Below are 22,125 nucleotides of genomic sequence, written 5' to 3' on the forward strand. Positions count from 1 at the left end.
ATAAACCATGTAAAATGCAAGTTGTCTACAAAAGCCTCATTGGTTGCTTTTGTCCCTTTCAATTGCTTCTATATTAGCATCCTTCGATAAGATTTTATTACACTGTTCAAGTCAAAATCCTGAGAATATGCAGAATTGAAGCATTCCTAAAGGCAACAAGAGACATGCAGGTTTTCCTCATGAAAACATTAAGTTTCACTAGGTAATTCACTTTCACTTTCCACTGCACTTTGAAAGCGCAGTGGAAAGTGAAAGTGAATTACCCAGTGAAAGTAAAAGTGAATTATCTAATTTCATGGAACAAACAATTCCCCCCAAAATATAAAGTTTCCCACTATCTAATTTCAGAAAATAGTCAATTCCGGGAATAAGAAACAATTTCATTAAAATGATATCATACCTTCGAATCGAAAGGAAGCAGGAGATGTGGCTTGCGGTAGATAGATACTGTCAAGAATGAGAGGAAAAGAGACAACGAGAGAAAGAGAGGGACAGCGAGAGAGAGACGGCAGCTGAGGAAAGAGGAAGAGAGACGGTTGCAGAGAAGAAGAGCGAGCGATGATGAGGAATTGCGGGCGAGTGGATAAGAGAGAGCAGGATGGCAATGGCTGAAAGGGAGCGTCATCTCCTTGAAACGGGCGAGAGGCAGACGAAACATCGAGTGAATGACGAGGGAATCGATAAGTGAAAGTGAATTAATTGGCCTCATGGAGTGAATTCACTTTCACTCCCCATTTACAGAGTGCACTACTGATTTTTGGGACACTTTCCCTAGTGAAAGTAAATTACATTTCACTGACAGAGTACACTTTCACTGCTGAAACTCAAATTCATGGTCTATGTTGTGAACGGCTAATGGTAACTAGTGAATCCAGCAAACAAACAAATGTCCGGTATATTCAGTTATAGATGTTTGAAAGCAATAAAGGACATAAGAGTATTGTAATATTCTCAAAAGTTAAGAAAAGTAAACGGCACAGACCTATTGAACTTCTAAGGCGAGAAAGAAATGACAAAGAGGAAAAGAGAACATGACAGCATCAAACAGAACTCCCTACAGAAACAAATCGTCTTAGCCTGCGACAGCGCTGAACAAAATTCTACGGATAAAATAAAAAGGAAATAATAATGCGAGTAAACGCATGAGCATACCTCTCGATTGTCTGTCACGTTCAAAACAAGCTTCCCGTCACAATGTCGGTACTTCATCACGAACCGAGACTGACGAATTTCGGTCAACGGTAAGGAATCAAGGGAAATCAAAATAAACATTTAATAAATAAGACGAAAACGCAAAGAACAAAAGAACAACGATGGCAAACAAATACAATAAAGTTTAAGAAAATCATAAACCGATAAGAGGATACAGATTGGGGACCCGCGCGAAAAAAGTTGAATGGATCGCTCCACGAACTCGTCTCACGAGGCCATGTAAACCATTCTCAAAAACTCGTCCAGAATGGAAAAAGTGAGAGCAGTAGGGCCACTAGTTCTTCTAACACAGCAAAGACAGCACTGCAGTCTGCAAAGGGGCAGCGGGAGAACGAATGCCTCCGGCGCCCACACACGGATGCATAGGGGTCTCTGTGTAATTTTTTTCTTCAAAATAAGCAATCGGAAAAATAAAGTTGGATTTTAATAGAAATATTCATAATATTTTATTAATAAATTATATTATTATTATTTTTCAAATATTATATTAAATAATTAATTTAAGTGTGATAATTAAGATATCTTAAAAGTAAGAATTTGATAAAGTATTTAAAGTAATTTTTTAAAGTTTTAATTATTTAAATTATTTAAATGAATATTTTAATTTTAATTTGTAATTATTATATTAATTTAGACTAAACAAAAATCTATCTTATTTTATTAATGAAATATCATTCTTATTTATTTTTTAAATTCATGATTTTTAATAATATATTAAATAATTAATTTAAGAGTGATAATTTAGATATTGGAAAAATAAAAATTTGATTAAGTACTTAAACATTTTTTATATTTATTTAATTTAATATTTTATTTTAAAAAAAATAAAAAAATATTTTATTAATAAATTCATTATCCACTTTTTGCTAAATTTTTCAATGTGCACAATAATACAAGAAAGTTTTAAAAAAAAATTACTTTTAATTTCACTTTCTACTTCAATTTCAAAATGCACTAACCCCAAAAATTTTCAACAAAGGGCATTCGTGTTTTGTGGCCATATGAAAATGTAGGAAAAAATCTTGTAGAAATATTTCCGACAATCAAAAATTTTCAACAAAGGGCATTCGACAGATTTGGACTCCCAGCTCCACACAGTTCTGCTCCTAAGACCCTTTTCAACCTTCTGGTCTCTCAGGTTTGTTAAGTTTCCACATTCTCCAGTTTATTTAGAGTTTCAAGTCGTTAAAGAAAGATCTGACTGAAAAGATTGAGCTAAACAATTTCCGATTTGGTTCTGTCGATTAAACGCAGACAGGACTTCATTGACCATTCTGTAATTTTTTTTTTTGCTTCATCTTGTCTGATTTCCTTCATGGTGTAGCTAGTTTTTAAGCTAACCTTGTTGGTCTCCGCGGTTGTGCAAGTTTTTTTTTTTTTTTTTTTTTTTTTTTGTGTTATGTGTTTTAATTATATTTCTGAACATATTTTTCAAAACACTTGCTGCTATCTCGATCTGAAATAAACAAATGGTGTTTCTAAGTGGGATTGGGGGTGCACTTTGATACCTGTCTGGCATAAACTCCCTGACAGATTATGAAAGATACATGTCTATTATTCTTTTGCTTCTCGTACTGTTCATTTTTAATATCGTTTCAAATGTGTTTGTTGCAGTGAGAAGATGGGGGAAGCGTTCTGCGGCATTGCTAAAGATGTTACTGAGGTAAGTGTTAGAACAACAATTCATATGCTCTTTCCCCTAATCCTGAATCAATTTGATTTTGGTCTACCGATTGTTTTCTTCTTTGCCAGTTGGTTGGTAGAACTCCATTGGTGTACCTCAACAGTGTAGTGGATGGCTGTGTGGCCAGAATAGCTGCCAAGCTAGAGATGATGCAACCCTGCTCAAGTGTGAAAGACAGGTATTATTTCCATTCCTGAACGTAAATTTTTTTTTGGGTATGAACACAGATATGAACAAGTGCATTTGTGTTGTTAGTTTAACTTTATTTTGAACTTGACAATAAGTGAAGGGAATGTAGTTTTGATTGTATAATAGCTACCAGTGACAATCTAGGTGGACCCATTCTTTGCTGTTCTTGATTATTTATCAGATGCTTATCCTCGCAATCTCCACTATCCCTGAATTCTTATTCCAAGACTTTTACCTTGGAAATGCTTCAATATATGGTGAAGGTTCTATATTAGTTGTGTACCGCCTTCTGTATGTGGACCAAAGACGAGATCATTTCTATTGCTATGTTAAGTTGTGGAGCCTAATTAACACCTTACGCCTTACACGGATTGTTGTATCGCGCACGATATATTGATTGTTGTTTCATTAAGGGTAGTTTGTGGATTTCACACTTGCATTACGGTTGTCCTAGTTTTCTCTTTATATTTGGGGGCGCCATTGTTAGGGTTATCATCGAGGTGGATCATCAGTTGGAGCTGAGAGAGGTTAGAGAAAAACAAGAGTATGTGGATTTCTCTTATAAACTATTTCATCTTCATAGTGGATTACTGTAGCGGCAGAAGACAGGATGTAGTCTCACCTTGAAACGAAGCTGTATAAATCTTGTGTTCTTCATGTTTGCCTTTTTATTTGTCTGCGATTATTATTACTCTCGTTAGTTTTGAATTAGGGCGTCTAATTACATGCTACTAGGTACTGACATATCATAGCACTGGGAGAAAACATCTAGGTTTATACTCATGATGTTTTTGGAGACTTGCTTCTTTATTAGATGTATTCTTGATGGTATTTGCTTTCTTTCAATGGCAGGATTGGATATAGTATGATCACTGATGCAGAACAGAAAGGCCTCATCACACCTGGCAAGGTCATACACGTACATTTCAATTTCAAATATTTTCCTTCTAATAGGTTTGCTGTGTACAAATCAGTTCCAAGCGGTTATTATTTTTGCCTTCTTTTTTCCATGTCAAATTAGTGAAAGAAGTTTAAGGAATGCTGATAATTTATTATAAATCAACTCATGTTGTTTTTTCCATTCCCCCCCCCCCCCAAAAAAAACTCGTTTTGTCTGTTCTTATTACTTATGGGAATTATGTAGTTTTATTCTCCACATCTTGAATAGCTGCTTATTCAAGTGCATCCGTTGTTCATACATGGTCCAAAAACATTATAAACAAGCTCCTACGATAACCTCATCTGAGAATTGCCATATAGCTTTTTACTATTTTTTCCGTCATTTTCTAGATCCTGTTCAAGTACCTAACTCACTTGATCTGTACCAACAAGCGGGTAATTTAGGATTGCTTACTCTATTACACTGGTTGACCCATTCCTGTGCTGATGGTTTTTTGTGTTCTGTTGATTCTGTTTTGCTGAATTTGAAGAGTGTGCTTGTTGAGCTAACTTCCGGGAACACTGGCATAGGATTGGCCTTCATTGCAGCCGCCAGGGGTTACAGACTCGTCATTGTCATGCCACACACTTATAGCCTTGAAAGAAGGGTCATTCTTCGAGCTTTTGGGGCAGAGTTGGTGCTGACAGACGCATCTAATGGCTTAACAGCTGCATTGCAGAAGGTTGAGGAGATCATGGCCAAGACACCAAATTCCTATTTTCTTCAACAGTTTGCAAACCCATCAAACCCAAAGGTTTCCTCCTTACTATTGTGGTTCATTATGTATTTCAGTATGTTTTGGTGTTCTCATTCATATATGTTGTCAGGAAGAAGGTATAAAGGAAAATGGATATAATAAATTTTCTGATTATGTAGGTTCATTATGAGACCACGGGTCCAGAAATTTGGAAAGGCTCGGGTGGAAAAGTTCATGCCCTTGTTGCTGGGATTGGAACTGGTGGTACAATAACTGGAGCAGGGAAGTTTCTCAAAGAGCAAAGCCCTGACATCAAGGTCAGTAGTAGTAGTTTTGCAACTTCTGCTACTGCTTGAACTGACAAATTTATTATCTTCAAATAAATGTGACTAAGGTTAAGTTTCTTAAGTGGCTTTCCATTCAATGTATCTTGTTCAATTGATCTTGTCTCACTTATTGCAATCTTGTTTCATAAATTTGTGTTGTCTATTTTCTTTTAGCTGTATGGAGTTGAACCAGCTGAGAGTGCTGTTTTATCAGGAGGACAACCTGGTGAGATGTTAATTTTTTTCTCATTGTTCTATGTTTTCCTGTATTTTCTTGAGGTTGCTGTTATCTGAGGCGTTTCAAAACATGCAAGGTGTGGGCACATCTTATTGTGTGATTATTTATTTATTTATTTTAATTTTTTCACATTCTTATTGACAAGGACAGTTTTCCATTTGAACTTGATAATTTTTGTGGACGTCTATGGCTTTATGACTTGTCAGAGTGGCATAAATGTAGGTCCCCATAAGATCCAAGGTATTGGCGGAGGCTTCATTCCTGAAGTTTTGGAGGTCAACCTTCTTGATGACGTTATCCAAGTAAGTCTTTAGACGAAGGTAAAAAAAATTATGCATTACATGATCACCAAAACCAGCAGCAATTGCATTCTACATTTGCTGTAACAGAAATGGATTAATTCTTTTACCTGTGGAGAAGTGTGTTAGTTTTACTAAAGATGCAACTGTCATTACAAGATTAGAAGTGTAGCATGAGATGCCAGTGCACGATGGAAGATCGCTTCGTATCTAGTTCATTTGTTGTGGAAGATCCTAATTTAACTATCACAGGGTGTGGAACTTTAGTGTAGAGTTTTATGAGAATAATTGATAGAATACATAACAGCACACACCCTGAAAGTTAGGTTCAGGTCCATCGCAAAATGAGTAGCCAAAATTAAGCTGAAATTAGGAAACTCCTTCCCAAATAATAAGCACAAGATTTCTCTTATCTTGGAGGACTATTCTGAGCAACAAGGTGAGGGTTAAAAAAAAGACAAGGGTTGTGAGAAGCAAAAACTGAAAAAAAGGACCTAGGCTGATCTCTACTATTTTTGTAACTGCTAAATCAGTGTTTCTGACTGTAATGGCTACAGTAAACTATGCCATCTAGCTGGTGAAATCTAGGGCAAACTTTTATTTGTTTTTCTTTAATATATATTTCCTTTTTTTTTTTTTTTTTTTTATCTTAAAGGGCTCTATTGCACTCTCTCCCAGATCTCAAGTGATGAAGCAATTGAGACAGCTAAGCTTCTTGCCCTGAAAGAAGGGGTGCTGGTGAGCTTTCAACCAGAACACCCTCATCTAGGCAGTTTTCTAGTTAAGCTTTCAACAAGATTTCTTGCGCCCATTATCAGTGCATAGGTTTACTTACATCTTCTTCAGTATCATTTGTTCAATCTACTTTGATGGTGAGCGATTGATTGCAGGTTGGGATATCATCTGGAGCAGCTGCTGCAGCTGCAATTAAGATTGCGCAGAGGCCAGAAAATGCTGGAAAGCTCATAGTAGTAAGTCTCTTCATTGTTTGTTCCGTGCTCTAGTTCACTATAACTGACTAAACCAATCTGTGTTTATAGTTAAACAAGTTACTGGTTACCCAATGAACATAATCAACTGCGAATTATTGTTCAGAAGCTAGAAGCTAGAACCAGACCTATTTAGACTATTTGTCTGATGACTATAGAGTTGTGTCCTGGATCTGAAGAAAATTTTGCGACAATTGGTAAGTTCTAATAAGGCCTGTGATCGGTGGTGCACACTTAGGACATTCTATAGCTCAAATCATGCAAATCAAGGCAACCTGACGAACCCTGAAACAGGAAATTAACGTTTATTTCTCCCTCACTGTCTTCTCTCAGTTTTTAAAACCTAAATTTGAATTTGCTATATATTTAACATCTTTGTCTTTCTGAAACTTCAGTATTTACTTAAACCAGTTGATCCTTTATCTTCCATTGGTGTAGGCAATTTTCCCCAGTTGTGGTGAGCGTTATCTGTCGACTGTTCTATTTGAATCCATCAAGCATGAAGTTGAGAACATGGCTATTGAGCCCTGAGTATCTTGGTTTTGTAGCAAAAAATTAAAGCTCACCTACATATTGCTACAGCATTTGTATCTTGAAGGCTGTCCTTTTCTCTGTTTTCTTTGACTGTAATCAAGTACTGCAATCTTTGTCACACCTCTTTATGTTTTTACTTATAAAAATATAAAAAAACACTTCATTTCAAACATATCCATACGAACGGCTCAGTACAATTCTCAACAACCACTCTCGTTACTCGCTTCCTCGTAAGCACACTTGAAATTTCCTCTCAGTTTCCATCAGGGTGTTCTTCACCGCTGCCTCCACCTCTGTTGTTCCAATCTGTCCGAGAAACAGAAAAATAAAAAATTCTCAGACTCGGTCTCATATAATTACTTGTTTTATCAATTTAAGTATTACGTCAAGAACAACTGTCCTAGATCAAGAGAGTTTTTACACACCTTGCTTTCCATCTCAATAGCTGCTGAGAAGTCTGGACCAGAGAAATTTGATTTGATAGTTACTGCTTCGCGCTCCATTGCTTTCAGACACCTGAGAACCTCGATCATGGACACAACTGCATCAGACGGATTTTCGACACTGAATTTGATGTTATATTTCAATTTGGGAAAAAAGTGGTAGTGTTTTATTTCAATTTGATTTCTTTTCATCTAAAAGTTCTTGTCTGGTTGAATCAATTGACTTGGGCCTTTACCATGATTACGTCTATGACCATTCCGAGATAACCCAGTAAGGCCAGCCGATTTGGAAATGAGCTAAGTCACCTGGACCATGTTTTTTAATGTTAATTATACAAGTACACAAACCCCTTACCCCCTTGGTGAGACTTGACTCAAGATCCCATACCTGAAACACCCATGTGACAATTGAGTCAAAGCCCAAGCCACATGACCTAGACCATGTAAATAAGTGGTTTTAACCACTGATATAAAACCCGACCCAGTCACCAACCCAGTGAGGTGGCCAGGTCAGCTCCAACCTGGTTCAACTGGGTTTGACCACCGATGGTGCTGACATCATAATGATGTCAGCAATATATATATATATATATATATATATATATATATAAACTGTCAGGGGAAGAACATTCCCCTGATCTATGGGTTACAGAGGGAGAGGGAGCTCGACATGGCAGATGGGAGGGTGGGGGACTTTTCCCCACCAGCCGAAGGAGAGGGGAGGCAAGGCTCCACCCCCTTCCTCTCCCTCTGTAATTTTAAAGACAGGGTGGCAGAAACCTCTGCCCTGTCCTCCTTCCCCCTGCATGCATGCAGGGAAGAGCAACCCGGCTGACTAAGCCGGGTCAGACCAGCAAACCTGGCCAGATCAGCCCGGTTTTTGCTCTTCCCCAGGTTTTTCTCTAATATAACCGGGGACCAGGTCCGGTCGAATCCGGTTCAACCAGCTGGTCCAGTCCAGGCTTTATAACAGTGTCTTAACTTCTTTTAAAGAAATGGAAAAAATTAGTAAACCTGTTTATTTTGATATTATTTTTAATCTGCAACCTTTTGTTTTTGACTGCTGGATTAGTTTGCCCCACTGGTCAAACTAGTGAGACCAAATATTTTTGATGACTAACCAGGTTTTAAAGCATTGGCCGGTGTACAATCCAGCAAATACTATGAATTGCTAACAACAGAAAATACTATGAATGGGTTACTCCTACTACTAAAGTCAAATTATAATAAACCATTAAAAGGTATTGAGTTGACTATTCTTTTTTTGAGAAAATTGAGTTGATTATTCTCACCCTATCAGTAGAAAATATTAACCCCTTGAATATTAGATTTCATTATACTCACCTCCTTCCACAGATTCTCTGTCAAAAAATGACAAAATGGCTCTTAACTCAATGTTTTTATAAATTTCCCCCTTATTTGTAAAAAAAAAATAAACAAAAGAAGAAGGGTAATGAAATTAATCTAGGGATGGGCTTAATTCAAACACTAAGTTGTTTATTTTATGTGGATTGGACCCTTACCTTAACGACCACATTGTAAGTGAGATCTTGAGGTCTTAAATTCAAGTTTCACCAGAGTATGGGGTGTCGTGTGTGTCTGTAATCACTATCCAATAAAAAATACATATTAAGGGTACTTCTTATCATTTTTTGTAAGAAAAACAGATGAGATGAAAAGAGTTAGTGTAATCAAATTTCAAAACCATGGGATGGGCATAAGCACTGATGTTCTTAGGGAGAGAGAGTAACTTCAATTTTTCAGGGGTGAGTCTAACCAACCAAATACCTATGCTGATATGCAAGTACTTTAAAAAAATAATGTGACTGACAATTTGATTCCAGCAGAATAATATGATTGTTTCAAGTAAAATAAAAAAATTTAGACTCCAATTAAGTGTGATTTGTCATACAATAATATGAAACAGGACATAGGTTTATGAAATCCCCACCAGTAACTAAAAAGTTACTAGAATTTTGTAATTCTTGAAGAGGCTAAAAATGAAATGAACAATAAAGAGTCTTTTAATTATATTAAAAAAACTAAAAACACAAACAAAAAGACAAAAAACAAAAAAACAAAGGAAATATTAAGCATAACTCAGACTTATTCTCTTAACATTCTTTTGAACACTAACATTTACCTCTCCTAAGCAACTGGAGTGAGAAAGCAAAGTAAATTGAGTAATACCATCTCGTAGATATGTAATTTGCCCATGAATAGTCAGTATTGAGGGCTAATAAAGCAATAAAGAGAGAGAAGCTGGTTAGTTTAAAAAATGCATTTTATATGATCAAAGCTAATTGTTAATCACAGAATGATTTATCCATTGATATCTCATTGCACCCGAAGTTCAGTTGATATCAAACCAATGAATACATCTAGAAAAGATAGGCTTTGAAAGGGAAAAAATTACTTCTGACAAATTGAGTGACTACAAATCACCACATTTGGTGCCTATATAAGTGGGGTTTTTGGCTGTCTCACAGATGTCTACAGATGCCTTGTTGTTTATTGATTTCCTAATTTAAAAAAAATGATGTTAAAACTTACCTTTAAAAGTTCTAGCTTAGACTGGACCCACAAGTTCTATAATCCAATTCCTACCATGGGTTGGTAACACTCCCTAGAAATTGCCATTTCATAAACACCAAATTGACGGTCCAATTAAGGTTCATGGTAAACAATGACTGATTATGTAAGGGCGCTTCCTGTAATTCACTTAATTTCAGTTTAGTTTGGTGGCTAGTCTGGATCAGACCATTATTTTGGTCCACCAAATAAAATTAAAAAGAAAAAAAATGATTCATTCTTAAAGTATTTTTTTCAAGGAAGATTTTCTACTTAGGCTAGGCTCTCATGGGAAAAATCCTCACCAAAACAAAAAAAACTAATTTCAAGTTGGAGTATATATTTTGAGAAAATTATTTATATTTACTAATTTTTCTCGTGTAAGTGCCTACAGTAGAAACAAAGGAAAGTTTTCTTTTTGTTATTAGTGCCAAATTATAAACTGACAAAATATTGAAATTTAAAGTTATACTCAACTGAATGATAAAGGCTAGTAGTTGACTTAACTCAAAACCATAGCCAACTCCACCCTAGGTATCAGAAAAGCGCACATTATACTTCAAATGAAAAAATAATTTTACACCTTTTCATTCCTATGCTAAAGGGATTATCCTATTGTTTCTTTCAAGCAGAAACACGACCTTAGAAAGAAGGGAATGAAGAGCAGCAACACAATCATGTACACAAAAAAATAACTTTCAAATCAATATAAACTGTATTAAAAAATTGGTTCATCCTGGACTACATCAAAATCCAAGGTACTACAATAAAATTAGGTTAAAATGGTAATAATAAGCTCTCATATGTTGCTCAAAGCAATTTTTATTAGAAGTTGAAGATACTATTAATACCAAATGGATGATCTTCCGATGTGAGCAAGAATGTCTTGAATCACTACAGTAGAATGTTGTCATTGATTTTTTTTAGAACACATTTAAATAAGAAACCCCTGAATATAGATGCAGATAAGAAATTCTTTAGCAACAAAATTTAGATATAAGTGCAAGGCATGTTAGTAACTTAACCCTATGTGGTTGAATAAATAAACCATGTAAAATGCAAGTCATCTCCAAAAGCCTCATTGGTTGCTTTTGTCCCTTTCAATTGCTTCTATATTAGCATCCTTCGATAAGATTTTATTACATTGTTCAAGTTAAAATCCTGAGGATATGCAGAATTGAAGCATTCTTAAAGGCAACAAAATTTAGATATACGTGCAAGGTATGTTAGTAACTTAACCCTATGTGGTTGAATAAATAAACCATGTAAAATGCAAGTTGTCTACAAAAGCCTCATTGGTAGCTTTTGTCCCTTTCAATTGCTTCTATATTAGCATCCTTCGATAAGATTTTATTACACTGTTCAAGTCAAAATCCTGAGGATATGCAGAATTGAAGCATTCCTAAAGGCAATAAGAGACATGAAGGTTTTCCTCATGAAAAAACTAAGTTTCACTAGGTAATTCACTTTCATTTTCCACTGCACTTTGAAAGCGCAGTGGAAAGTGAAAGTGAAAGTGAATGAAAGCAAAAGTGAATTATCTAATTTCATGGAACAAACAATTCCCCCAAAAATATCAAGTTTCCCACTATCTAATTTCAGAAAATAGTCAATTCCGGGAATAAGAAACAGTTTCAGGAACAATTTCATAAAAATGATATCATACCTTCAAATCGAGAGGGAGCAGGAGATGTGGCTCGCGGTAGATAGATGCTGTCAAGAATGAGAGGAAAAGAGACAACGAGAGAAAGAGAGGGCCAGCGAGAGAGAGACGGCGGCTGGGGAAAGAGGAAGAGAGACGGTTGCAGAGAAGAAGAGTGAGTGAAGAAGAGGAATTGCAGGTAGAGGAGAGCGAAGAAGAAGGAGCGCAGGTAGATGGATGATGAGTAAATGAAAAGAAGATAGACGGTTATAGAAAGGAAGAGTGAGCAAATAAGAGAGCACAGGACGGCAATGGCTGAAAGGGAGCGCCATCTCCTTGAAACAGGCGAGAGGCAGACGAAACGTCGAGTGAATGACGAGGGAATCGATAAGTGAAAGTGAATTAATTGGCCTCATGGAGTGAATTCACTTTCACTCCCCACTTACAGAGTGCACTACCGATTTTTGGGACACTTTCCCTAGTGAAAGTAAATTACATTTCACTGACAGAGTGCACTTTCGCTGCCGAAACTCAAATTCATGGTCTATGTTGTGAACGGCTAATGGTAACTAGTGAATCCAGCAAACAAACAATGTCCGGTATATTCAGTTATAGATGTTTGAAAGCAATAAAGGACATAAGAGTATTGTAATATTCTCAAAAGTTAAGAAAAGTAAACGGCACAGACCTATTGAACTTCTAAGGCGAGAAAGAAATGACAAAGAGGAAAAGAGAACATGACAGCATCAAACAGAACTCCCTACAGAAACAAATCGTCTTAGCCTGCAACAGCGCTGAACAAAATTCTACTGATAAAATAAAAAGGAAATAATAATGCGAGTAAACGCATAAGCATACCTCTCGATTGTCTGTCACCTTCAAAACAAGCTTCCCGTCACAATGTCGGTACTTCATCACGAACCGAGACTGCCGAATTTCGGTCAACGGTAAGGAATCAAGGGAAATAAAAATAAAAATTTAATAAATAAGACGAAAACGCAAAGAACAAAAGAACAACGATGGCAAACAAATACAACAAAGTTTAAGAAAATCATAAACCGATAAGAGGATATAGACTCCACGAACTCGTCTCACGAGGCCATGTAAACCATTCTCAAAAACTCGACCAGAATGGAGAAAGTGAGAGCACTAGGGCCACTAGTTCTTCTAACACAGCAAAGACAGCACTGCAGTCTACAAAGGGGCAGCGGGAGAACGAATGCCTCCGGCGCCCAAACACGGACGCTTAGGGGCCTCTGTGTAATTTTTTTTCAAAATAAGCAATCTAAGAAAATCGGAAAAATAAAGTTGGATTTTAATAGAAAAATTCATATTATTTTATTAATAAAACATATTATTATTAATTTTAAAATATTATATTAAATTATTAATTTAAGTGTGATAATTAAGAATTTGATAAAGTATTTAAAGTAATTTTTTTAATTTATTTTTACTTTAACTTTCTAGTTCAATTTCAAAATGCAGTAGCCCCATCAGTAAACAAAAAGGGCATTCGTGTTTTGTGGCCATGGGAAAATGTATGAAAAAATCTTGTAGAAATATTTCCGACAATGTGTTTTGTGGCCATAGGAAAATGTAGGAAAAAATCTTGTAGAAATATTTCCGTCTATCAAAAATTTTCAACAAAGGGCATTCATCACAGTTGGACTCCCAGCTCCACACAGTACTGCTCCTAAACCCTTTTCAACCTTCAAGTCTCTCAGGTTTGTTAACTTTCCACATTCTCCAGTTTATTGAGAGTTTCTAGTCGTTAAAGAAATATCTGACTTTTCCGATTTGGTTCTGTCGATTAAACGCAGACAGGACTTTATTGATCATTCTGTAATTTTTGTTTTTTGCTTCGTCTTGTTTGATTTCCTTCATTGTATAGCTAGTTTTTAAGCTAACCTTTGTCGGTCTCCGCGGTTGTGCAAGTTTTTTTTCTTTTTTTTCTTTTTGTGCTATGTGCTTTAATTATATTTCTGAACATATTTTTCAAAACACTTGCTGGTATCTCGATCTGAAATAAACAAATGGTGTTTCTAAGTGGGGTTGGGGGTGCACTTTGATACCTGTCTGGCATAAACTCCCTGACAGATTACGAAAGATACATGTCTATTATTCTTTTGCTTCTCGTACTGTTCATTTTTAATATCGTTTCAAATGTGTTTGTTGCAGTGAGAAGATGGGGGAAGCGTTCTGCGGCATTGCTAAAGATGTTACTGAGGTAAGTGTTAGAACAACAATTCATATTGTCTTTCCCCTAATCCTGAATCAATTTGATTTTGGTCTACCGATTGTTTTCTTCTTTGCCAGTTGGTTGGTAGAACTCCATTGGTGTACCTCAACAGTGTAGTGGATGGCTGTGTGGCCAGAATAGCTGCCAAGCTAGAGATGATGCAACCCTGCTCAAGTGTGAAAGACAGGTATTATTTCCATTCCTGACGTAAATTTTTTTTTGGGTATGAACACAGATATATGAACAAGTGCATTTGTGTTGTTAGTTTAACTTTATTTTGAACTTGACAATAAGTGAAGGGAATGTAGTTTTGATTGTATAATAGCTACCTGTGATAATCTAGGTGGACCCATTCTTTGCTGTTCTTGATTATTTATCAGATGCTTATCCTCACAATCTCCACTATCCCTAAATTCTTATTCCAAGACTTTTATCTTGGAAATGCTTCAATATATGGTGAAGGTTCTACATTAGTTGTGTACCGCCTTCTAAATGTGGACCAAAGACAAGATCATTTATATTGCTATGTTAAGTTGTGGAGTCTAATTAACACCTTACGCCTTACGCGGATTGTTGTATCGCGCACGATATATTGACTGTTGTTTCATTAAGGATAGTTTGTGGATTTCACACTTGCATTACGGTTGCCCTAGTTTTCTCTTTATATTTGGGGGACACCATTGTTAGGGTTATCATCGAGGAGGATCATCAGTTACGGCTGAGAGAGGTTAGAGAAAAACAAGAGTATGTACGATTTCTCTTGTAAATTATTTTATCTTCATAGTGGATTACTACAAGGGTGGAAGACACGACGTAATCTCACCTGAGGCAAAACTGTATAATCTTGAAAAATAGGTAATTTGGGGAGAAAAGAGAAGAGAAAATGGATTTCTGGAAGAGAGGTAGCTTTGCTGCCTTGGAATCTGAGGTCATGATGTAGACGAGGAAGATTTTCGAGGAAGAGCTGTTCTGGATCGCATAGCAGAAGTAGTGAGACGGAACCCGCTCTCTGTAGTGGTGTTAGAAGATATTGATCAGGCAGACATGCTTGTTCAGGGTGGTATCAGAACGAGTACTCATATGTGAGCCTGCATCTAAACTATCTACTTGTAGAGCCACAAAAGAGGGTCTACACCTAAACTATCCACTTGTAGAGCCACAAAAGAGGGCTTACACCTAAACTGCCTACTCCTAAATTATCCACTTGTAAAGCCACAAAAGAGGGTTTACATGTGAGGGGGAGTGTTAAGGAATAGTCTCACATAGATTAGTGAGTACAAAACTAGACACAAACTCTCACAAGGTAAAAATTGATGATATAACATAAGTCGAAACCAAACTCAAGGATTTCGAACGAATATAGTGAAAATAATCACTAAAGTGATTAATGCCTGTCATTCACAAGACGACGATAAAAGACCCACGGGTACCAATAAAAAGTCTCAAATGGACTTAAAACACCCATATGAATAAAATGGACAACCAAAATAATGCTTTAAAAGGGTTGGCCAATAAGGGTTAGTGAGAGTCAAATCAAGGATGATAGGAGAAAGATTGCCAAAGGGTAATGGGTGAAGAGGAAAATACGATACTAAGGCCACCATGTGATTTATTTTTCTAAGAAATTCAAATTTTGCATAAAAGAACCAATGCCAACAAAAGTCAACAAATAATCAACCCAAGGCAAGCAATCGAGAAGTTCTTCTTCAGAAATAATGTCTCAATCAAAGAGACAATAACAGCAACGGAAATGGACCAATGCCCAGATTACATGCACCATATGTGCAGTTGTATAGTAGCGGATAACTGGTAAATAATAGAGGTCCTTAAGAATAATAAGGACACATGAAATAGTCGGCACCAAATCCGGGTAATAATCCACGATTATAATTAGCTGGAGACAAAGAACCGAGTTGGACTGAGTCAAATAATAGACCAATATAGCTGAGTAGTAAGAGGAATCCATATAGAACTCGGGACCCAGACACGTATATCGAGGCATTTTTGGGCCGAGTCAGTTTGACTCGGACCGGGTCGACTCAGTTCGAGTTGGCCCCAGTTAACTCAGTAGACAGGTGCTGCTCGATAACAGCAAGAAGGGCATCCCGGTTCGCTGGCTTGACCCGGTAAGGTCTGGTCCAAGACTTGGCAGCCGACTGAATCGGCGATTTAAATCAGGTTTCCTAACTTAGGAAATCTGATTTTTCATGATCTTCCTCCGGCGTAGTGGAACGACAGCAAACTAGAGGGAAAGATCGTCTTGACGCCGGCCGAGGCAAATATTTCTGGAAAGGAAAATCAATAGCGCCTGAAATAAATCATCGGCAGATAGACGTCTTCGTCTTCCTCCCCGTGATGCTGGTGATTACAGAGAGTCAGAGTCGCGGCAAGATGACTCGGCGGAGTCTGGGGTTGTCTTCTCTGACAACGGCAACGGGACTGTGATTCTCGCAAATCCGCGAGATTATTTTGTGCAAACGGAAACAGAGCCCCTGCTCAACCTCTTGCCGAACGAGGGAGCGAAATCGGCAGAGGCAAAGCCCCTGCTTTCTGTGCTGCGGCGCTGACTGGCTTGAAACGTTCGGCGTTGTGGCCGTTGAGGCGAACGGCGGCGACGGCGAAGAGATCGTCGACTATGGCTACGGTTTTCGACGGCGACGGGTCGCAGCATTCGGGAGAGACGATGATACAGTCCTGGTTGACCCGGATTAACTCGGCAGAACGGTCCGGTCCGAGACTTAGGCAGACCCAGTGAGCCGATGAAATGTTTCCTAACTTGGGGAAACATTTAATTTTTGCTACAGTTCTTCTTCTTCCCTGCGGCGCCGAACAAAGCGGTGATGAAACGCAGATGTGAGATAAGCCGAGAAATCAGCAGTTCGAGATTATCTCCCCATGATAATAGATGATCAGATTTCTGGATCAGAGAAGATGTGCCAACGAGATAATCCTCCAGATAGCAGAAAATCCCGTTAATTCAGCAGGTCTTTGTATTCTGAAGTGGAGCGATTGCTGGTTCGTCGCTGATGCTCCCAGGACGGAAACAGCGATGAACCAGCAACTCGGAAATAAAATATCCAAAAACCTGTTTCTGCTACGGTAAGTCAACATCGGCAAGATCCCATAACAGTTTTAGCAGATATGCTTGATTGTAAGAGAAACAACAGCTATCGTGGGTAGCAGGCTGGATCAACAACGACAGATATACCATGAGCAGCAGTAGAAGCAATGTGCTGAAGCCTGAATTACAGGAATTAATTAAGCTACATGATACTCATAATCAGCAGCAGAATCACCGGACTGGTTTCCGAAAGAAGATTTCAACAAGCAAGATCCAACGGCAACAGAAAATAATAACGAATGGTCTTGCAATAAGCGATCATGACAGCAGAGATCGAATGAACCAGGGATCACAGACCAGAATTTTTCTGGTTGCTAGTTTTTGAACAGAGTGAATCCGATCCAACGCTAGAGAAGAGACGAGCATGAGAAGATAATAAGTAGCAGCAAATTCCCAATGCAAATCTTCCCTCAAATAACTCCCGAAATTAACAGGAACAGAAACAAGAGAACATCTAAAATAAACAGGCGAAGAAACAAAGATGAAAGTGTAGATCAGAAAGCAAAAGAAGACAGCACTTAAATTACAGCTCACAAGGAATCCCCCTTCTCTACAATTGAATCACAACCTAGTTCGAAATCCAGCAGCGCATCCTCAGTCCCCTCCAAAAAGCCCTGTTAGAACAGAACTCGTCTTGGGGCATCCGAAAGTGCGTGAGAGTACCCTTGACAAAACCCACAAGGAGCGGATAAAAGGCCTTTCAGACTGTATTCCCTCAGACTGGCCTCTTGAAAAATTCTCTGCCCTGCAGAATATGAAGCATGCTACAACATTAGATGTCGATTCTTTCAAAAGCCTCTTCAAAGGTCTCACTGAAAGGGTTCCTTGGCAGACTGATGCTGCATCAGTTGTGGCAACTACCATAATACAGTGCAGATCAGGTGCTGCCAAACGCCGTGGGACTGGTGCAAAGGGTGACGCATGGATGTTGTTTTTAGGTCCAGATAAGGTTGGAATGAAGAAGATGGCATTAGCTTTGTCAGAGCTAGTATGTCGGCCTGGGCCCATCACTATTAGCCTTGGCATTCGAGGTCATGATGTAGACGAGGACGATTTTCGAGGAAGAATTGTTCTGGATCGCATAGCAGAAGCAATGAGACGAACCCGCTCTCTGTAGTGGTGTTAGAAGATATTGATCAGGCAGACATGCTTGTTCAGGGTGGTATCAGAGCAAGTACTCATATGTGGGCCTACGCCTAAACTATCTACTTGTAAAGCTACAAAAGAGGGCTTACACCTAAACTATCCACTTGTAGAGCCACAAAAGATGGCCTACACCTAAACTGCCTACTCCTAAATTATTCACTTGTAGTGCTATAAAAGAGGTATACATGTAAGGGGGAGTGTTAAGGAATAGTACCACATAGATTAGTGAGTACAAAGATCTTGAGTTTATTAGTTGGTAAAGAGGTTTCCTAAGTTGGCTAGTCATTTTGGGATGGGCCTTGAACCCAACTTAACAAATCTTGTGTTCTTCGTGTTTGCCTTTTTATTCTTGTGCGATTATTATTGCTCTAGTTAGTTTTGAATTAAGGCGTCTAATTCCTAACATGCTAGTAGGTACTGACATATCATAGCACTGGGAGAAAACATTAAGGTTTATACTCGTGATGTTTTTGGAGACTTGCTTCTTTATTAGATGTATTCTTGATGGTATTTGCTTTCTTTCAATGGCAGGATTGGATATAGTATGATCACTGATGCAGAACAGAAAGGCCTCATCACACCTGGCAAGGTCATACACGTACATTTCAAGTTCAAATATTTTCCTTCTAATAGGTTTGCTGTGTACAAATCAGTTCCAAGCAGTTACTATTTTTGCCTTCTTTTTTCCATGTAAAATTAGCAAAAGAAGTTTAAGGAATGCTGATAATTTATTATAAATCAATTCATGTTGGTCTTGTCCATTCACCCCGCCCCCCCCCCCCCCCCAAACAAAAAAAAAAAAAAACTCGTTTTGTCTGTTCTTATTACTTGTGGGAATTATGTAGCTTTATTCTCCACATCTTGAATTAGCTGCTTCTTCAAGTGCATCCGTTGTTCATAAATGGTCCAAAAACATTATAAACAAGCTCCTACGATAACCTCATCTGAGAATTGCCATATAGCTTTTTACTATTTTTTTCCTCATTTTCTAGATCCTGTTCAAGTACCTAATTCACTTGATCTGTACCAACAAGCAGGTAATTTAGGATCACTTACTCTACTGTGTATTACACTGGTTGACCCATTCCTGTGCTGATGGTTTTTGTGTTCTGTTGATTCTGTTTTGCTGAATTTGAAGAGTGTGCTTGTTGAGCTAACTACCGGGAACACTGGCATAGGATTGGCCTTCATTGCAGCCACCAGGGGTTACAGACTCATCATCGTCATGCCACATACTTCTAGCCTTGAAAGAAAGGTCATTCTTCGAGCTTTTGGAGCAGAGTTGGTGCTGATAGACGCATCTAATAGCATAACAGCTGCATTTCAAAAGGTTGAGGAGATCATGGCCAAGACACCAAATTCTTATTTTCTTCAACAGGTGGCAAACCCATCAAACCCAAAGGTTTCCTCACTATTGTGGATCACTATGTATTTCAGTACGTTTTGATGTTCTCATTCATATATGTTGTAAGGAAGAAGGTATAGAGGAAAATGGATACAATAAATTTTCTGATTATGTAGGTTCATTATGAGACCACGGGTCCAGAAATTTGGAAAGGCTCGGGTGGAAAAGTTCATGCCCTTGTTGCTGGGATTGGAACTGGTGGTACAATAACTGGAGCAGGGAAGTTTCTCAAAGAGCAAAGCCCTGACATCAAGGTCAGTAGTAGTAGTTCTGCAACTTCTGCTACTGCTTGAACTGACAAATTTATTATCTTCAAATAAATGTGACTAAGGTTAAGTTTCTTAAGTGGCTTTCCATTCAATGTATCTTGTTCAATTGATCTTGTCTCACTTATTGCAATCTTGTTTCATAAATTTGTGTTGTCTATTTTCTTTTAGCTGTATGGTGTTGAACCAGCTGAGAGTGCTGTTTTATCAGGAGGACAACCTGGTGAGATGTTAAATTTTTTCTCATTGCTCTATGTTTTCCTGTATTTTCTTGAGGTTGCTGTTATCTGAGGCGTTTCAGAACATGCAAGGTGTGGGCACATCTTATTGTGTGATTATTTATTTATTTATTTATTTTAATTTTTTCACATTCTTATTGACAAGGACAGTTTTTCATTTGAACTTGATAATTTTTGTGGACATCTATGGCTTTATGACTTGTCAGAGTGGCATAAATGTAGGTCCCCATAAGATCCAAGGTATTGGCGCAGGCTTCATTCCTGAAGTTTTGGAGGTCAACCTTCTTGATGACGTTATCCAAGTAAGTCTTTAGACGCAGGTATAAAAATTTATGCATTACATGATCACCAAAACCAGCAGCAATTTCATTCTACATTTGCTGTAACAGAAATGGATTAATTTTTTTACCTGTGGAGAAGTGTGTTAGGTTTACTAAAGATGCAACTGTCATTACAAGATTAGAAGTGTAGCATGAGATACCAGTGCAGGATGGAAGATTGCTTCTTATCTAGTTCATTTGTTGTGGAAGATCCTAATTTAACTATCACAGGGTGTGGAACTTTAGTGTAGAGTTTTATGAGAATAATTGATAGAATACATAACAGCACACACCCTGAAAGTTAGGTCCAGGTTCATGGCCAAATGAGTAGCCAAAATTAAGCTGAAATTAGGAAACTACTTCCCAAATAATAGGCACAAGATTTCTCTTATCTTGGAGGACTATTCTGAGCAACAAGGTGAGGGTTAAAAAAACAGAAAAGGGTTGTGAGAAGCAAAAACTGAAAAAAAGGACCTAGGCTGATCTCTACTATTTTTGTAACTGTTAAATCAGTGTTTCTGATTGTAATTGCTACAGTAAACTATGCCATCTAGCTGGTGAAATCTATACATTTCCTTTTTTTTTTTTTTTTTTTTTTATCTTAAAGGGCTCTATGGCACTCTTTCCCAGATCTCAAGTGATGAAGCAATTGAGACAGCTAAGCTTCTTGCCCTGAAAGAAGGGTTGCTGGTGAGATTTCAACCAGAACACCCTCATCTAGGCAGTTTTCTAGTTAAGCTTTCACACAAGATTTCTTGCGCCCTATATCAGTGCATAGGTTTACTTGCATCTTCTTCAGTATCATTTGTTCAATCTACTTTGATGGTGAGCGATTGATTGCAGGTTGGGATATCATCTGGAGCAGCTGCTGCAGCTGCAATTAAGATTGCGCAGAGGCCAGAAAATGCTGGAAAGCTCATAGTAGTAAGTCTCTTCATTGTTTGTTCCGTGCTCTAGTTCACTATAACTGACTAAACCAATCTGTGTTTATAGTTAAACAAGTTACTGATTACCCAATGAACATAATCAACTGCGAATTATTGTTCAGAAGCTAGAAGCTGGAACCAGACCTATTTAGACTATTTGTCTGATGACTATAGAGTTGTGTCCTGGATCTGAAGAAAATTTTGCGACAATTGGTAAGTTCTAATAAGGCCTGTGATCGGTGGTGCACACTTAGGACATTCTATAGCTCAAATCATGCAAATCAAGGCAACCTGACGAACCCTGAAACAGGAAATTAACGTTTATCTCTCCCTCACTGTCATCTTTCAGTTTTTAAAACCTAAATTTGAATTTGCTATATATTTAACATCTTTGTCTTTCTGAAACTTCAGTATTTACTTAAACCAGTTGATCCTTTATCTTCCATTGGTGTAGGCAATTTTCCCCAGCTGTGGTGAGCGTTATCTGTCGACTGTTCTATTTGAATCCATCAAGCATGAAGTTGAGAACATGGCTATTGAGCCCTGAGTAACTTGGCTTTGTAGCAAAAAATTAAAGCTCACCTACATATTGCTACAGCATTTGTATCTTAAAGGCTGTCCTTTTCTCTGTTTTCTTTCACTGTAATCAAGTACTGCATTCTTTGACACACCTTCTCCTTTTTTCTTATAAAAATATAG

The 22,125-nt window shown here is 37.7% G+C and overlaps 2 protein-coding genes and 2 long non-coding RNA genes across 12 annotated transcripts; 2 read left to right on the forward strand and 2 right to left on the reverse strand.

Moving 5' to 3' along the window:
* Positions 1-25: 25 nt before the first annotated feature.
* On the reverse strand, positions 26-1,558 carry LOC137935179 (uncharacterized). 2 transcript variants are annotated; one of them, XR_011109239.1, is made up of 4 exons: positions 1,368-1,558; positions 1,153-1,221; positions 401-1,054; positions 26-81 (listed from the first exon to the last, which is right to left on the reverse strand). It is a non-coding gene; the product is annotated as an uncharacterized lncRNA (long non-coding RNA). The 2 variants fall into 2 exon arrangements; XR_011109238.1 differs by having other exon boundaries at positions 30-1,054.
* A 646-nt stretch (positions 1,559-2,204) lies between these two features.
* On the forward strand, positions 2,205-7,118 carry LOC137967143 (cysteine synthase-like). Its single transcript, XM_068813596.1, has 11 exons — positions 2,205-2,350; positions 2,827-2,875; positions 2,965-3,074; positions 3,938-3,995; positions 4,516-4,779; positions 4,902-5,039; positions 5,223-5,274; positions 5,509-5,588; positions 6,264-6,323; positions 6,476-6,556; positions 7,013-7,118. The coding sequence occupies exons 2-11, from the start codon at positions 2,834-2,836 to the stop codon at positions 7,103-7,105; spliced, it is 978 nt and encodes a 325-aa protein (XP_068669697.1). The 5' UTR covers positions 2,205-2,350; positions 2,827-2,833; the 3' UTR covers positions 7,106-7,118.
* A 208-nt stretch (positions 7,119-7,326) lies between these two features.
* On the reverse strand, positions 7,327-12,997 carry LOC137967144 (uncharacterized). 5 transcript variants are annotated; one of them, XR_011116497.1, is made up of 7 exons: positions 12,824-12,997; positions 12,623-12,691; positions 12,453-12,524; positions 11,789-12,333; positions 9,075-9,150; positions 7,534-7,624; positions 7,327-7,414 (listed from the first exon to the last, which is right to left on the reverse strand). It is a non-coding gene; the product is annotated as an uncharacterized lncRNA (long non-coding RNA). The 5 variants fall into 5 exon arrangements; XR_011116499.1 differs by having other exon boundaries at positions 7,534-7,649; XR_011116496.1 differs by lacking the exon at positions 9,075-9,150.
* Positions 12,998-13,437: 440 nt separating this feature from the next.
* Positions 13,438-22,092, forward strand: LOC137967099 (cysteine synthase-like). Of its 4 annotated transcripts, XR_011116490.1 has the most exons (13): positions 13,438-13,488; positions 13,943-13,991; positions 14,081-14,190; positions 18,802-18,859; positions 19,263-19,307; positions 19,409-19,672; positions 19,792-19,929; positions 20,113-20,164; positions 20,403-20,482; positions 21,131-21,190; positions 21,344-21,424; positions 21,549-21,639; positions 21,881-21,937. XR_011116490.1 is itself a non-coding variant. In XM_068813532.1 (12 exons), the coding sequence occupies exons 2-12, from the start codon at positions 13,950-13,952 to the stop codon at positions 21,971-21,973; spliced, it is 1,023 nt and encodes a 340-aa protein (XP_068669633.1). In that variant the 5' UTR covers positions 13,438-13,488; positions 13,943-13,949; the 3' UTR covers positions 21,974-22,092. The 4 variants fall into 4 exon arrangements, 3 of the variants coding, with proteins under 3 accessions (XP_068669633.1, XP_068669635.1, XP_068669634.1); XM_068813532.1 differs by lacking the exon at positions 21,549-21,639 and having other exon boundaries at positions 21,881-22,092; XM_068813534.1 differs by lacking the exon at positions 21,881-21,937 and having other exon boundaries at positions 21,549-21,859.
* The last annotated feature ends 33 nt before the right edge of the window (positions 22,093-22,125 follow it).

Source organism: Aristolochia californica, unplaced genomic scaffold, assembly GCF_029961685.1.
Source record: "Aristolochia californica isolate CCGP_79_NKW_82.1479 unplaced genomic scaffold, dmAriCali1.0.hap1 SCAF_6, whole genome shotgun sequence".
In the NCBI taxonomy this organism is placed as follows: domain Eukaryota; kingdom Viridiplantae; phylum Streptophyta; class Magnoliopsida; order Piperales; family Aristolochiaceae; genus Aristolochia; species Aristolochia californica.